At 40.5% G+C, this 15045-nt stretch overlaps 1 protein-coding gene across 4 annotated transcripts in view; it reads right to left on the bottom strand.

The window, feature by feature from the left end:
- The window catches only part of Ofd1 (OFD1 centriole and centriolar satellite protein), a 51870-nt gene that overhangs the window by 28217 nt on the left and 8608 nt on the right, over positions 1 to 15045 (bottom strand). For all 4 annotated transcript variants that reach the window (XM_045140773.1, XM_045140774.1, XM_045140772.1 and 1 more), the window contains exons 4-8: positions 13716 to 13784; positions 13604 to 13634; positions 5447 to 5551; positions 3374 to 3510; positions 457 to 630 (exon numbers count right to left, since the gene is read on the bottom strand). In XM_045140773.1, the coding sequence (XP_044996708.1) occupies positions 457 to 630; positions 3374 to 3510; positions 5447 to 5551; positions 13604 to 13634; positions 13716 to 13784 (516 nt within the window). The remainder of the gene's footprint in view (positions 1 to 456; positions 631 to 3373; positions 3511 to 5446; positions 5552 to 13603; positions 13635 to 13715; positions 13785 to 15045) is intronic.

Here is a 15045-nt window from a genome sequence, read left to right on the forward strand (position 1 = left end):
ACCAATGCTATAAAGAACCAGACAGAACCCTTCCACATAGCACATGCATTGCTTTTCTACCTCCCAGCTCACAATATGGCTGGGCCTCACCACTACTGGAATCCTCCCTTCTTTGTAGAACTGTTCCCCCTTGCCCACAGCAGCCATTCACATGATCCTCTCCTTAAAATTCTATTTCTCTCCCCAACCTTCCTGACAAGACAGCACTTGTGCGCCGAGTGTCTCCTAATCCTGGATTGAACATTCACCCCACAATTCAGTCCTTTCCAGCATCGCAGAGGCAAAGGTCTGCACAGGCTGCCCGCATCCAGAATGCCCCCATTCTTTGTACTCTCGGCCCCACTCCCAAGTGTTCCACTAGGGCCTTGCTCCATCCACTGTCCTTGCTCCTAGATTGCCAAACATCCTCCGAACAGTTGCAGGAAACAGCCACAGTAAATGATTTTCAGATTTTACCTCTTGGCGCTTTCTAATTCTTTCCAGCGTAGTCTTTTCCTGAGAAAGAAGAGCTTCTGTTTTTGCTTGATACGTTCTCTTAAATTCATTCCGGACCTCGGCTAATTCCTTTTCATATTTTCTTTTCTCCTCCTTCTTCACTTTTGATATTTCAATTTCTCTAAAATACTTCAACTACAAATTGGGCAGAAAAAAAAATTGAAAATACAGCTCTTCCTGTCAGCTGCCTGAGATGACCTGTGAAAACAGTTCACTACTATCTTGACCCACAGAACCCCATAAAATCATGCAAATCAAGGAGTTCAAATCTTTGTGTTCAGTTTAAGATCACCTGTGAAACTGCTCAGACTATCAAGGGTATGCATATCTGAAAAGCCACTAAGGAACTGAAAGATGTCACTTTTAAGAAGCATTATGTGCCAGGCATGGTGGTACATGCCTTTAATCCCAGCACTCGGGAGGCAGAGGTAGGAGAATTGCCATGAGTTCAAGGCCACCCTGAGACTACATAGTGAATTCCAGGTCAGCCTGGGCTAGAGTGAGACCCTACCTCAAGAAACAAACAAAAACAAACAAACAAAAACAAAATAAAAACACAAGCCATGGGTTGGAGAGATGGCTTAGCGGTTAAGTGCTTGCCTGTGAAGCCTGAGGACCCCAGTTCGAGGCTCGATTCCACAGGACCCACATTAGCCAGATGCACAAGGGGCACACGCATCTGGAGTTCGTTTGCCGTGGCTGGAGACCCTGGCGCACCCATTCTCTCTCTCTCTCTCTCTCTCTCTCTCTCTGTCTCTGTCTCTGTCTCTTTCTCCCTCTGTCTGTGGCTCTCAAATAAATAAATAAACAAAATTTAAAAAAAAACAAAAACACAAGGCAGACATGGTGGTGCACGCCTTTAATCTCAGCACTTGGGAGGCAGAGGTAGGAGGATCATCATGAGTTCAAGGCCACCCTGAGACTACATAGTGAATTCCAGGTCAGCATGAGCTAGAGTGAGACCCTACCTCGAAAAACAAAACAAAACAACAACAACAAAAACCATATCAAAAAGAAAGGAAGGGAGGAGGGCACTTAATAGGTTGGTATTGTATATATGTAAGTAGAAGAATAGATTAATGGGGGTAAAAAGGCACAAAGTGAGGTCAGGGGAAGAGATCGAGTAAAGGAAAGGTAGAAGGAAGGCTGATCAAAATCTAAGAGGATGCAAATAAATTATATGGAATCCTCCAGTTTCAGACAATGGAAAACTCAGGAGCCATAGATCATTGTTAGAAAATTTTCAGTGCCAGGGATGGGATACCTCCAGTGAGTTGTTGGCCACGGAGGTCCCTGACGCCCCCAAAACATTATAGGCCATTGCCAAGGCCCTTGGTTTCCAACCAGGAATAGATGGTAAGACCCTATTGTTGAAGACGCCACATACTTGGGCTGCAAGGCCACTGAGAAATCCTGCTGGAACTGAGCTGATAACCTCTTCCATGTAGACCAGCTGACAGAAAGCTGGAAGAAACCATTCTACATGTAGTTCAATGGGAGAAAAATACCACAGATACTCAACAGTGGACAGACACTGCAAGCCTTATAATTGACCAGCCAGGCCAAATGAGCCAACGAGTGCAATAGTGGCAGGTCTGTCATGATGGAAACCAACTGCCCTCCAATTGGACTGGAGGCCCACTCCATGGGAATACATCCCTGATACTGAAAACTTAAAACAGGGGTAGTCAGGAGCCTTAGGGGTGTAACATCTGCTGATGTCTGGAAGAAATGTATATACTATGCTTATCAAACCACCCAGTAAGCACTTCTCTTAATATTTATACCTTTATATTAACGCTACTCTCACTTTGGGTAGAGAATCTTCTCTTTTCAGATGGCAGTGACCTTGGGATGACTCAGAAGGTATCACAGTGCTGGAAAGTAGTGACTGGAGTACTGACTAACATCCCGATCATACCTTCCAAGGCTCAGGGTCTAATATGGAAGAGGTGGCGGAAAGAATGTAAGAGCCAAAGGAAGGGTAGGACTCCTTACAACATGCTCCCTCCAGACATAAATTGTCCTGGATATCCATGACCTCATAGTGCCTAACACTACCTACATAAGACCATCATAAGAGGAGGAAAAGATCATGACATCAAAATAAGAGAGAGACTGATTGAGATGGGGAGGGGATATGATGGAGAATGGAATTTCAAAGGAGAAAGTGGGGGGGGAGGGTATTACCATGGGATATTTTTTATAATCATGGAAGTTGTTAATAAAAATTGAGAAAAAAACCCTATCAAAAAAAAAATAAACCACAAAAGTAATGTGAGGCATTCCAGCAGTACAATGCTGAATGTAAGGGTTTAGATGTGTACTCTCTGGTCATTGAGCATATCCAGGTGAACCAAGCACCCAAGTTGTGCCGCCACATTTACAGAGCTCATAGTCAGACTAAGCCGAACATGAGCTCCTCCTGCCACATTGAGATGATCCTCACTGAACAGGAACACACTGTTCCTAAGCCAAAAGGGGAGGTTGCACAGAAGAAAAGGATATCCCAGGAAAAAAAAAAAAAAAAAACTAAAGAAACAAAAGCTTATGGCACAGGAGTAAATTCAGCATAAAAATAAATGGAAGTAAAAGCTTAAAAAATTGAACATACAGTCACTACACTAAAGGGATAGTAGCAAATTCTCTCTTTATAATTAGGTTTAATACTAATGCTCTGTCCAGGTACAGCATTTTCCCTATAGGATTCAGCAAAGAAGCATGAACAAATAAAAATCAACAGAAATAAAAATACAAATAGTAGTCCAGAACCAGTCATTAATAAAAATTTACAGATGCTTTCCCATATGCATAAGATAAAAATATTGAAAACAAGTAAAATACCACTGTCGCTGATAACAAGAGATATATAGCTTACCTTTTGATTCATTTCTACCTGAAGTTGCTCTTGTATTTCTCTCTTATAGTCATTTAACTTTACTTCCAATGATTCTAGCTTAGGACGCAGAAGTTGAGCATCTGCAAATTCATTATCAATAAGCTGAAACTTCTCCGCTACAAAAAAAAAAAAAAAAAAAAACCAAAAACAGCAAATTAGGAGATACCAACTTGTCTTGGCCAGGTATACAAGATGCCAAAGAGAAGAGTATACTAACAGGAAAGTGTAGCAGTATTTGCCCATTTACTCTGAAAAAAATCAAAAATCTTGAGATGGATTAATAGACAAAGGTAAAGTGGACTCTATGTAAACAAATGTTTCCTTAACACTTCTATACACTTGCAACTGTTCACAGCATGTACAGTTTCCATCAGAAATTAATGGATTATCTACTCAGTTGCAAAGTGCCAAAGTAGAGAGCTCTTTTATTGAGCTGGCATTAAAAGTGACATATACATGTTCAAAATAATGACACTGAGAGAACAAACACCTACTTTACATATACAGAACATGGTCAGAGTTTGAGTGACTTCCAGAGGCTTAGGCAACTATAGTGTAACTAGGCCTGAAGTGAGGTCTGCTGACTCTCTCATGCCAGAGCTCTTACAGGAGGCCTGGGGCTCTCAAAACAACTTCAGAGGCCAATCAGCCCTGGAGCAGAGGGAAAACCTGAACATAGAGAACAACCCCAACCATGCATGACACCAAGCCACCAAATCAACATGCATAGGAGAAAGACAATAGCAAGAGATCAAAGTATCCACAGTGTTTATGATACATACAATTTTTGACGTGCTTTCCAGATACTCTCTATATTTTGCAACTGACCTCTAACTGTGCAGTCCAATACAAGACTTTCTAGCCACATGTAGCCATTGAGTACTTAAAATGTGACCAATCTGAGTTGATATGTATTTTAAGTATAAAGAACATACCAGATTTCCAAGAATTTATATAAAAAATCAGCATAAAATAGTCCATTAATATATTTTTTTATTCTGAGTATATGTCTAAATATTTAGCACATTTTGGGTTAAATAAAATACATTGTTAAAATAAATTTCACCTGTTTCTTTTTAATGTGGAACTAAGAAATTTAAAAGTGTGCCCTGCATTATTGGACAGCAGTGCTTTTCAATAAGCATGTAATATGTTGCTCATGAAATTAAAGCTATACTTAAGGGCTTAGTTACACAACCTAGTCTTTCCAAATGATATATTTCTTCTTACAAGTTAAAGGCACTACCATTAACAATTAGGACAAGCCAAGAAGTTGATTAACTATATCAGTTTAAACAGTTTCTTCCCATTTTACATTTCTTCTGGCATAAAACTAAAAAGTAGTACAGAGGGTATTGTGGTGGTTATCTGTGGTTTTCAACTTGACAGGATTTAAATTAACATGAAACAAATCTGTGAGTTTTTAGATAAGGTTAACTGTGGGAAGACCCACTTGAACCATGGGCAGCACCAATCCATGGGCTGGGAGACCTGGACTGAATAAAAAGGAGAAAGCTAGCCAAGCAGCAGCAGCATTCATCACTCTTTGCTCCTGACTGAAGATTCAAGGTGATCAGCTGCTTTAAGCTCCTGCCACCATGCCTTTCCCTCAATGATGGACTTACCCTCAAACTGTGAACCAAAATGAATATGGTGCTCATACTGGTAATCCTTAGAAGGCTGAGGTAGCAGGATCACTGTGAGCTAGAGACTAACCTGGTCTACAGGGTGAAATCTAGGTCAGCCTTGCCTAGAGTGAGACCTTGCCTCAGAAAAAAAAGGAAGAGGCTGGAGAGATGGCTTAGTGGTTAAGGTGTTTGCCTGCAAACCAAAGGACCCAGGTTCTATTCCCCAGGACCCATGTTAGCCAGATGTACAAGTAGGCACATGTGTCTGGAGTTCCTTTGCAGTGGCTGGAGGCCCTAGCGTGCCCATTCTCTCTCTCCCCCCACTTCTCTGTCAAATAAATAAAAATAAAATATTAAAAAAAGGAAGGAAGGAAGGAAAAAAAGAGAAAAGACTAGAATTGAAATAAAGGAAGGCTATAATTACCAAGAGAGTCTACGCCTGGAAATGTCGAGCTCGTCTGCGTTTCCATATCACAACTTGGTCTAGCTTGACATTCTGCCAATGCTTTTAAGAAACATATAAGAAAACCTAAAAACACAACATACAGTTTTGTCAGAACTTTTATTCAACTATTGTTTAATTATTGTTTTTGAATCTTGATTTTCTAACACTGTCATTCCTTTACATTATCTTTTAAGACTGATTACTGAAGAAAGGCCTTTCACTGCATGATGAAAAGCTTAGTAGAAGTAATAAGGTTTATCAATATAGAACATAAAAATCAAAATTTTATATATGGCATTAAATAAAGTCAAAAGGCAAATGACATATCAAAAATCTGCAATAATATATAGCCAGAGGACTGAATAATATCAAAGTACTCTTAGGTAACATAGGGCTGGAGAGATGGCTTAGCAGTTAAGCGCTTGCCTGTAAAGCCTAAGGACCCTGGTTCGAGGCTCGATTCCCCAGGACCCAAGTTAGCCAGATACACAAGGGGGCACACGCATCTGGAATTCATTTACAGTGGCCAGAGGCCCTGGCGCACCCATTCTCTCTCTATCTGCCTCTTTCTCTCTGTCACTCTCAAATAAATAAATAAAAATAAACAAAAAATATTAAAAGAAAAATTTAAAAAACCCAAATCAGTAACATAAAAAATAGGAGCCAGGCATGGTGGTGTACACCTTTAAGACCAGCACTCGGGAGGAAGAGGGAGGTAGGAGGATCACTGTGAGTTCGAGGCCACCATGAGACTACAAAGTGAATTCCAGGTCAGCCTGGGCTAGGGCAAGACTCTGCCTTGAAAAAAAAACAACAACAACAAAAGGAACATAGACAAAGTTCATAATAAACATGAACAAAATTTTTAAGTGGTGAATAAATGTGGCACAATCATAAATAAATGTAAATTAATGCCATAACACAAACTACAGTTTCCATGTAACCCAACTAAGATTAAAACGCTGAATATACTAAGTGTTGACATGAGAATGGGCATGCAGGCATGCTCATTCACTTAGAAGGAAAAGATGTCAGGGCTTGTTTATATCCAAAGGTATATTCCTTTAACCTAGTCATTCTACTAGAAGGGCACAAAGGGTATACACAAAATAAAACCACTGAGTCTTTATCAACATGGGGTTAGATGTATTCTTTAATTAAATATAATGGCATAGAAAACTAGCTGACAGGACTTCTGGTTCTTCATCAGCCAAGTTACAGGATTTTTTCTTTTTTTTCTATTGGAGATTTCAAAACTTGATTTCCATAATTTTAGCTCCCCTTACCTAGGCAGAATGACACTGAAACCTCAGTTTCAACTTATGAATACATCACTCCCTATATAACCATCACATATGAGTTAACTTATTATGTAGCAGAAACCATTACATGTAAAGGTCAAATTGCCTGTGGGGAAAATTCTTAATCATAATGACTTCTACTCAGAAATTCAAACTCTTAGGTTTTTTGTAGGTAACTTAATCTTTTTCATCTATAATATTTTGAATTTTTAAGTCTTGTAACATAGAAGTTCAAGAATGTATCCATGTTCACTGAGTTTTGCCTAAACTAAAGCCACCCCCTCTTAATTTACAAAAATATCTTTGTCAGGAAATTTTCTTTCACTAAGGGGGAAAAAAAACCTATTGACTAATTTCTATAGATATGCTCTTTCACCTACATTGTTTTTTTGAGACATGGTCTCATGCAGCCAAAAGTGGCCTCCAATTTGCTACATAGTCAAGGAGGACCTGCTTCTAATTTCTGAGTGCTAGGATTATAAGCATGCACCACTACAACCGCTTTAGCTAGTGCTGGGAATGAGCACTCTACCATGCAAACACTTTACTAACTGAGCTTTATAAACAGCTGTCATGGGGAACTTTCCCCCTGGGGAAGCTCAAACATACCCCAAATAATGTTCAGATGGCAGACCAAATATGATTTCACCAATACCAGTTGGGTAAACCAATGAGTATATTGGGGTCACTTACAGAGCATGGAGAGGGGTTATTTATAGGAACAGGGAGCCCCCAGTGCAGCCACTTTGATGGACTGTATCAAGATTATTCCTTGGATGCTCCCCCTTCAGCCTCAAGATGAGGGAGGGTCTACTTACAGAGGATGGAGCTCTTTGTTTCTTGATTTATTTTATTTTTGTTTTGTTTTTGTGTTTTCGAGGTAGGGTCTCACTCTAGCCCAGGTTGACCTGCAATTCACTATGTAGTCTTAGGGTGGCCCTCACAGTGATCCTCCTACCTCTACCTGCCAAGAGTGATGGGATTAAAGGTGTGTGCCACCATGCCCAGCTCCGTTCCCCCATCTTTGACCTTCTATATACTCTACCTCCCCCTGAGCTCACAAGACCACATGCTGGCAACAGGGACACCTAAGGTCTCAGGTGGGGGTCTGAGGACCAACCCTCTCCCCATCTTCTTTCATAAGTTGTCCAAGTAATTTTTTTTTTGTTGTTGTTGTTTTGTTTTTTTCAAGGTAGGGTCTCACTCTGGGCCAAGCTGACCTGGAATTAACTATGTAGTCTCAGGGTGGCCTTGAACTCACGATGATCCTCCTACCTCTGCCTCCCGAGTACTGAGATTAAAGACATGTGCCACTATGGCCGGCTTGTCCAAGCAATTTTTGATTAAGCTAGCAACAGTTTTTCACTGTTTGCAACATGGAGAAATTCTCCATACAATAAGAGCCCTCACCTACAGGCACCTAACACTTTCCCTCAGTTCTGTGGTACTTTTCACAGGTCCCTAAGTATTCCATACCTATATAGCCTCCCAATACACCCACCCTCTAAGAAGGAATTACCTATCCTCTATCATCTGTCTATTCATCTACCTGCCTGAGCTTCCATTCATCTACTTATGTCAATATAAAGTCATAGATATTAATTTTATATTTTGTCTCATTAACTCACTTTTTAAATTTTTTACTTATTTGTGGGGAGGCAGTGAATGGGCTTGTATGATATGGTACATGTGCAGAAGTCAAAGGATAATTTCAAGGTATGCTATGCCTTCTCTGAGACAAGATCTCTTGCCACTGCAAATTGCCAGACTACCAAGGATATTCAGAATGACTGACCCCCAAACTTCAGATTTTCTTGTCCCTGTGATCACAGATGCATGTGCCACTTTGCATCCAGCTTTACATGAGGCCTAGGGAATTGAACTCAGATTGGCAGGCTTTGTATGCAAGCACCTTTATCAGCTGAGCCATCTCCCCAGCCCTATATTCACTAACTTTTATTTAGACTATCCAATATTTTATTTTGTTGCACAGAATGTTTCAGTTTTGGCTTGGGGGCTCTTTCATGGCAGAATTTTAAGCACTTCCTTATGATCTGTAATATACTATGTTCCAAGCTCAATTTGTATATTCTCTGTTCCAGTTCTAGAATCAGTCATTTGTCCAAGAAGCCATGATTACTTTAAAAAAAAAAAAAAAAAGAGTTCAGCAGGGCTGGAGAGATGGCTTAGTGGTTACGGCACTTGCTGCAAAGCATAAGGACCCAAGCTCAATTTGCCAATACTTACTTAAAGCCAGATGCACAAAGTGATGCATGCACCTGGAGTTTGTTTGCAGTGGCTGGAGGCCCTGGCACTCCCATTCTATCTCACTTCTCTCTCTCTGCTTGCAAGTAAATAAATGTATTTTTAAAAAGAGTTAATTTAAAAACAAAACTCAGGGACAGGGGAGAGGACTCAGTAGTTAAAAGGTGTTTGCTTGCAAAGCCTGCCAGCTCAGATTTGACTCCCCAGCACCAACATAAAGCCAGATGCAAAAAGTGGTACATGTGTCTGGAGTCTGTTTGCAGCAGCAAGAAGCCATGGCATGCCCACACACATTCATTCTCATTCTCTCTCTGTCTCTTTCCTCGTTCTTCCCTCCCCATTCTCTTTCTCACTCACACACACTCTCTCTCTCTCAAATAAAAATATTTGGGCTGGGCCAGGCGTGGTAGCACACGCCTTTAATCCCAGCACTTGGGAGGCAGGGGTAGGAGGATCACAGTGAGTTCGAGGCCACCTTGAGACTCCACAGTGAATTCCAGGTCAGCCTGGGCTAGAGTGAGACGCTACCTCGTAAAACCAATATATGTATGTCTGTATGTATATTTGGGCTGGAGAGATGGCTTAGTGGTTAAATGCTTGCCTGTGAAACCTAAGGACACTGGTTCGAGGCTCAATTCCTCAGGTCCCACATTAGCCAGATGCACAAGGGAGCACATGCATCTGGAGTTCGTTTGCAGTAGCTGGAGGCCCTGGCACGCCCACATACACACTCTCTCTCTCTACCTCTCTCTCTCTCTGTCTGTCCCTCTCAAATAAATAAATTAAAAATAAACAACAATAAAAAAATAACAAAAACAAATGCTTCCCCAAATGTTCTCACTGCTACTGGAGGATCTGCTTTTAAGCCTTCTCAGCTGACAAGGAAACAGCAGCAAGCATACTAACCCATATATCTACACATAGCCATGAACACTCCTGCATATAGCACCTGTGTCTATACTAAGCTAAATATGAGTTCAAACTGATGACTCCAACTAATCTTTTACCACAGGGATCATGCTAGCCTCCTCCTGTACTGATTGGTAAATTTACATTCTTACAGTGAGAAGCTGTCTCCTACCATGTACTACCCACTGACTGACCCGTTCAATTTCAGGGATAAAACCAAGCTCCCCCAGTAAAAGATAACTCTACCTCCTAGGGTACACTGTCCAGTTTCTTTGGCTGTTAGGCTCTACTCATTTCCAAAGGTAGGTAGCTCAGCACTAGCCATTTTCCCATGAGAATCTACATTCCATCCAGATAGCATTGGATCTCCTAAATTCAAATTACAGTTTTCTTTTTTGATGGTGTTGGCCAAAATTAGCAAAGGGCTTATGGTTAGTAAAGGGTTCTGTCCAAATTTTGATACTCAGATGCTTGACACATTGGCCATCACATTTTCTCTGACTTCCAGAAATTTTACTAACTTTCCAGGTAAAGCTGTTAATTGGTGTCTTTTTAAACTAGAAAAAATTTAAGTAGATTATGAAAAGGTGAAAAATTATTTGTAAGGATAATATATATAATGTGTGTGTATATATTATTTCTACATATCCCCTCAAGCACTAAATTTCCTCTGCAAGTAATATTTAAGCAACAGATGTTAGGCCTGCACTGTGTAAGATGACAGCCACTATTCATTATGTGGAGAACTGAATTTAAATTAAACTAGAATAAAATTCAATTGTTCAGTCACACTAACTGCATTTCAGATACTCAATAGTGTAATAAGCTTAGTAATTATCAGTAAGAGATTATCTATTTTATAGTAGCCCACAATGTCTCAAGATAATTTGCTTACTCTCTACAAACATTACTCCAAAGAGACTGACAACTGAGTCACAGACTAATGGGTGGCAGAACATAGCTACAATGTTTGTTCAATAGATGGAGTATATGAATGTCCTAGTGGGGATGGCAACAGACAAAAGTCCAAAAGCAAACCAGGACAAAAGGACTACTATAATGTCACAGCTTATTTTTAAAAACCCAAAGATTAGCTGGGCATGGTGGTGCACACCTTTAATCCCAGCACTCAGGAGGCAGAGGTATGGAGGATTGCAATGAATTTGAGGCCACCCTGAGACTACAAAGTGAATTCCAGTTCAGCCTGAACTAAAGTGAGACCCTACTTCGAAAAACCCAATAATAATAATAATAATGATGATAATAATAATAATAAACCCAAAGATTAACTATTCATCAAAGGCAATTAAGCTGCAAGTTTTATTCAAGCTGCATCACTAAGTCTAATAAATGGTTTGGCAACCACAGTAGTTATGCACTATATGAAAGGTCATTATCAAAGCTACATTCAAGGCAATTTATCAGCAATATATAAACACTTGAGAATTAAGGCTAAGACCATACCACTCTGAAAGGCAACCAATCTTGTCTTATCTCAGAAGCTAAGCAGGATCAGGTCTGGTTAGTACTTAGATGGGATATCGAGTGCTGTAGGCTCTTTGCTGGGTTGGAGAGATGCTCAGTGGTTAAAAGTACTTGAATGTAAAGCCTGCTGGCTCAGGTTCAGATGCAAAAAGTGACACATACATACGGAGTTTGTTTGCAGTGGTTGGAGGCCCTAGTGTGCCCATATATATCTGCAGCTGCTTCTCTCTCCCTCCCTCTCTCAAGTAAATAAATAAATATTTGGGGGGAAAAAGTTGAGAATAAAGTATTACTGATATTCTTTAAGTAAATATTAATATTTTGAATACTTTATAAATTATGTTTGGGCTCTCTTGGTAGTGTTTGCCTAGTATGCGTGAATCCCTGGGTTGGATCCCCAGCACCACATAAACTGGGTATGGGGGCACACTCCTGTAACCTCAGCACCTGGAGGTGGGGGAAGGAGAATCAGAAGCTCAAAATAATCCTTAACTACATAGTGGGCTCAAGGCCAGCCTGGGCTGCGTAAGACCCTGTCTTAAAAAAAATAGACTAGAGGGCATTATCTAGTATACAAAGATACATGGTCTAAATGTTATTACTTTGGGGGTGGTTTGTTGTGCAAATGTTCTTAGGGGGGGGTTGTTGTTGTTGTTGGTGTTTGGTTTTTTCAAGGTAGGGTTTCACTCTAGCTCAGGCTGACCTGGAATTCACTATATAGTCTCAGGATGGTGTTGAACTTATGACAATCCTCCTACCTCTGCCTCCCACACACTGGGATTAAAGGCATGCAATGCCATGCCAGGCTAACACTGGGTATTTCTGCAAAGATTATTTCAAACTATCAGCTGGGTTTTTCACTACTATTAGCAGTGTCCTTACTTGAGTATCTAAGAGTTATTAAGCTGGAAATATGAAGGGAGGGAGTAGGGCAAATGACCTACATTTGTCAGAATAACATACAAACTATCATTTCTATAAAAGACAAACTATGGGGGCTGGGGAGATGGCTCAGCAGGTAACAGCATTTTTCATACAAACATGAAGACCTGAGAAAGCCTGAGTTCAACCCCCAGCACCAACACCAACACCAAAAAAAAAAAAAAAAAAAAAAAGCTAGACATTTCTGGGGCTCACTGGTTAGCCAGTCTGACTAGAACACAACAGCTTTACATTCAGTCTCTCAAAGAGAGAAAGGAGGCTGGGCGTGGTTGTGCATATGCTTAATCCCAACAGTTGGGAGGCCAAGATATTAGAATTGCTATGAGTTTGAGGCCACTCTGAGACTCTCAGCTTGGGCTAGAGTGAGACCCTACCAAAAAAAAAATCTTTTCTATCTTCTGCACACATGTGTACAGGGCATGTGTGGTGGTTTGAATAGATGGCCCCTAATATAATCAGTGTTTTATTAGTTTGTAGCTTGCAGCTGCAGCCAACTGGATGGAGGCAGTGTCACTGGGCAGATCTTAGGTGTGGTGGTGGGTTTCAGATTTCAATCTAAAGATATGCAAAGTATGCCTAGCAGGAGTTCCTGAAGTGTGCTATGCTGTCTGGTTTTTGGCTTGTGCTTCTCTCTGCTTGGACCTGTGAAACCAGGCCAGCATCTTCTGCCATTTATGGAGCTTCCCCTGGATCTGTAAGCTTCAATAAATAACCCTCCCTCCATAACTGTGCCTGGTCTGGAAGTTCATCACAGAGAACCAGAAGCTGTCTGCTATATTGTGCATGCATCTGCACACCCACCACACATGCATGCGCCAAAAAATAATAATAAGAAAACGTATGGGCTGGAGAGATGGCTTAGCGGTTAAGCACTTGCCTGTGAAGCCTAAGGACCCCAGTTCGAGGCTCGGTTCCCCAGGTCCCACGTTAGCCAGATGCACAAGGGGGCGCACGTGTCTGGAGTTCGTTTGCAGAGGCTGGAAGCCCTGGCGCGCCCATTCTCTCTCTCTCCCTCTATCTGTCTTTCTCTCTGTGTCTGTCGCTCTCAAATAAATAAATAAAATAAAATAAAAAACGAAAAAGTAACAGGAAGCTATAATCAGAAAGAAAGATCAAATGATTTAATTCTAACTAAATTTCCTACTCTCCCTTCTAAAAATCATAAGCTTCATATTTATTTAGGAAAATCATGCATAAAAATCTTGCTTTTCTCTACAAAGATGAAGTTACCTACCTTTTTGATTTTCTTTATCAAATCCTGAAATCTGTTAAAAGAAAATATTTTACTTTTATTAAACTACTCCATTATAAGTAATAAATGAAAGTGAGTCATAAAGCATTCCTACCAGTGATTTGTAGAGACTAGATGAAGGGCTGATTCTAATGAGTTGTAATACATCCTGCATAGTAAATACCTTAAGAGGGGAAAAGAAAGATTAGTTAGTACCCATGTTTTGTGGGTTTTTTCTTTTTTTTTCTTTTTTTAAGTTTTTCGAGGTAGGGTCTTGCTTTATCCCAGGTAGACCTGGAATTCACTATGCATTCTCAGGGTGGCCTGGAACTCACAGTGATCCTCTAACGTCTGCTTCCCAAGTACTAGATTAAAGACATGTGCTACTATACCCGGCTCACTTGCTCACTCGCGCTCTCTCTCTCTCTCTCTTTTCCCCCTCCCTCCCTCCCTCCCTCCCTCCCTCCCTCCCTCTCTCTCTCTCTCTCTCTCTCTCTCATTCTCTGTGTGTGGTGGTGGTGGTGGTTTCAAACCATTTTATTAGACTTCAAGGCAGAAAGGGGCTAAAGAGATCAACAGAATCCTATGTCCTTCACAGGGCAGATCTCCATGATCCCCCTATCCTTTATTTTTTTTTGTTGCTGTTGTTTTTGTTTTTGTTTTTCGAGGTAGGGTCTCACTCTGGTCCAGGCTGACCTGGAATTAACTCTGTAGTCTCAGAGTAGCCTTGAACTCACGGTGATCCTCCTACCTCTGCCTCCCAAGTGCTGGGATTAAAGGGGTGCGCCACCACGCCCAGCTCTTTTTTTTTTTTTTTTTTTTTTTTGGTGAAAGCCCTTATTTTTATACTGGCAGGCTTAACTGAAATACTAGAATACATTTCTGAATATGAAATTAGTCACAGTTTATATTAAAAAGATCATAATAATGAAAAACTGAAGCTTTCCCACATATATTCAATATATATGTTATTTGAATGAGTTACTCTAACTATATTGAGGATAAAAGTATAAAGTATAATTTATCATGTAATTAACTTTGAAACACCAGTATGCAGAAATGGTTAATGCCATACAGATACTGAATTATCTGATGAATCCATGCACATATAAATAAATTTCAGGGCTGGAGAGATGGCTTAGTGGTTAAGTGCTTGCCTGTGAAGCCTAAGGACCCCGGTTCAAGGCTCAGTTCCCCAGGTCCCACGTTAGCCAGATGCACAAGGAGGCACATGCGTCTGGAGTTCGTTTGCAGAGGCTGGAAGCCCTGGCGCGCCCATTCTCTCTCTCTCCCTCTATCTGTCTTTCTCTCTGTGTCTGTCGCTCTCAAATAAAAAAAAAAAAAAAAACTTTAAAAAAATAAATAAATTTCAGGGTCTTTACAATTATCTAAAATATAAATAATCCAAAATTTTACTATCCTTACAACTGTGAATGCCTACTATG

The sequence above is a fragment of the Jaculus jaculus genome, chromosome X, assembly GCF_020740685.1.
Source record: "Jaculus jaculus isolate mJacJac1 chromosome X, mJacJac1.mat.Y.cur, whole genome shotgun sequence".
Taxonomy (NCBI): Eukaryota; Metazoa; Chordata; class Mammalia; order Rodentia; family Dipodidae; genus Jaculus; species Jaculus jaculus.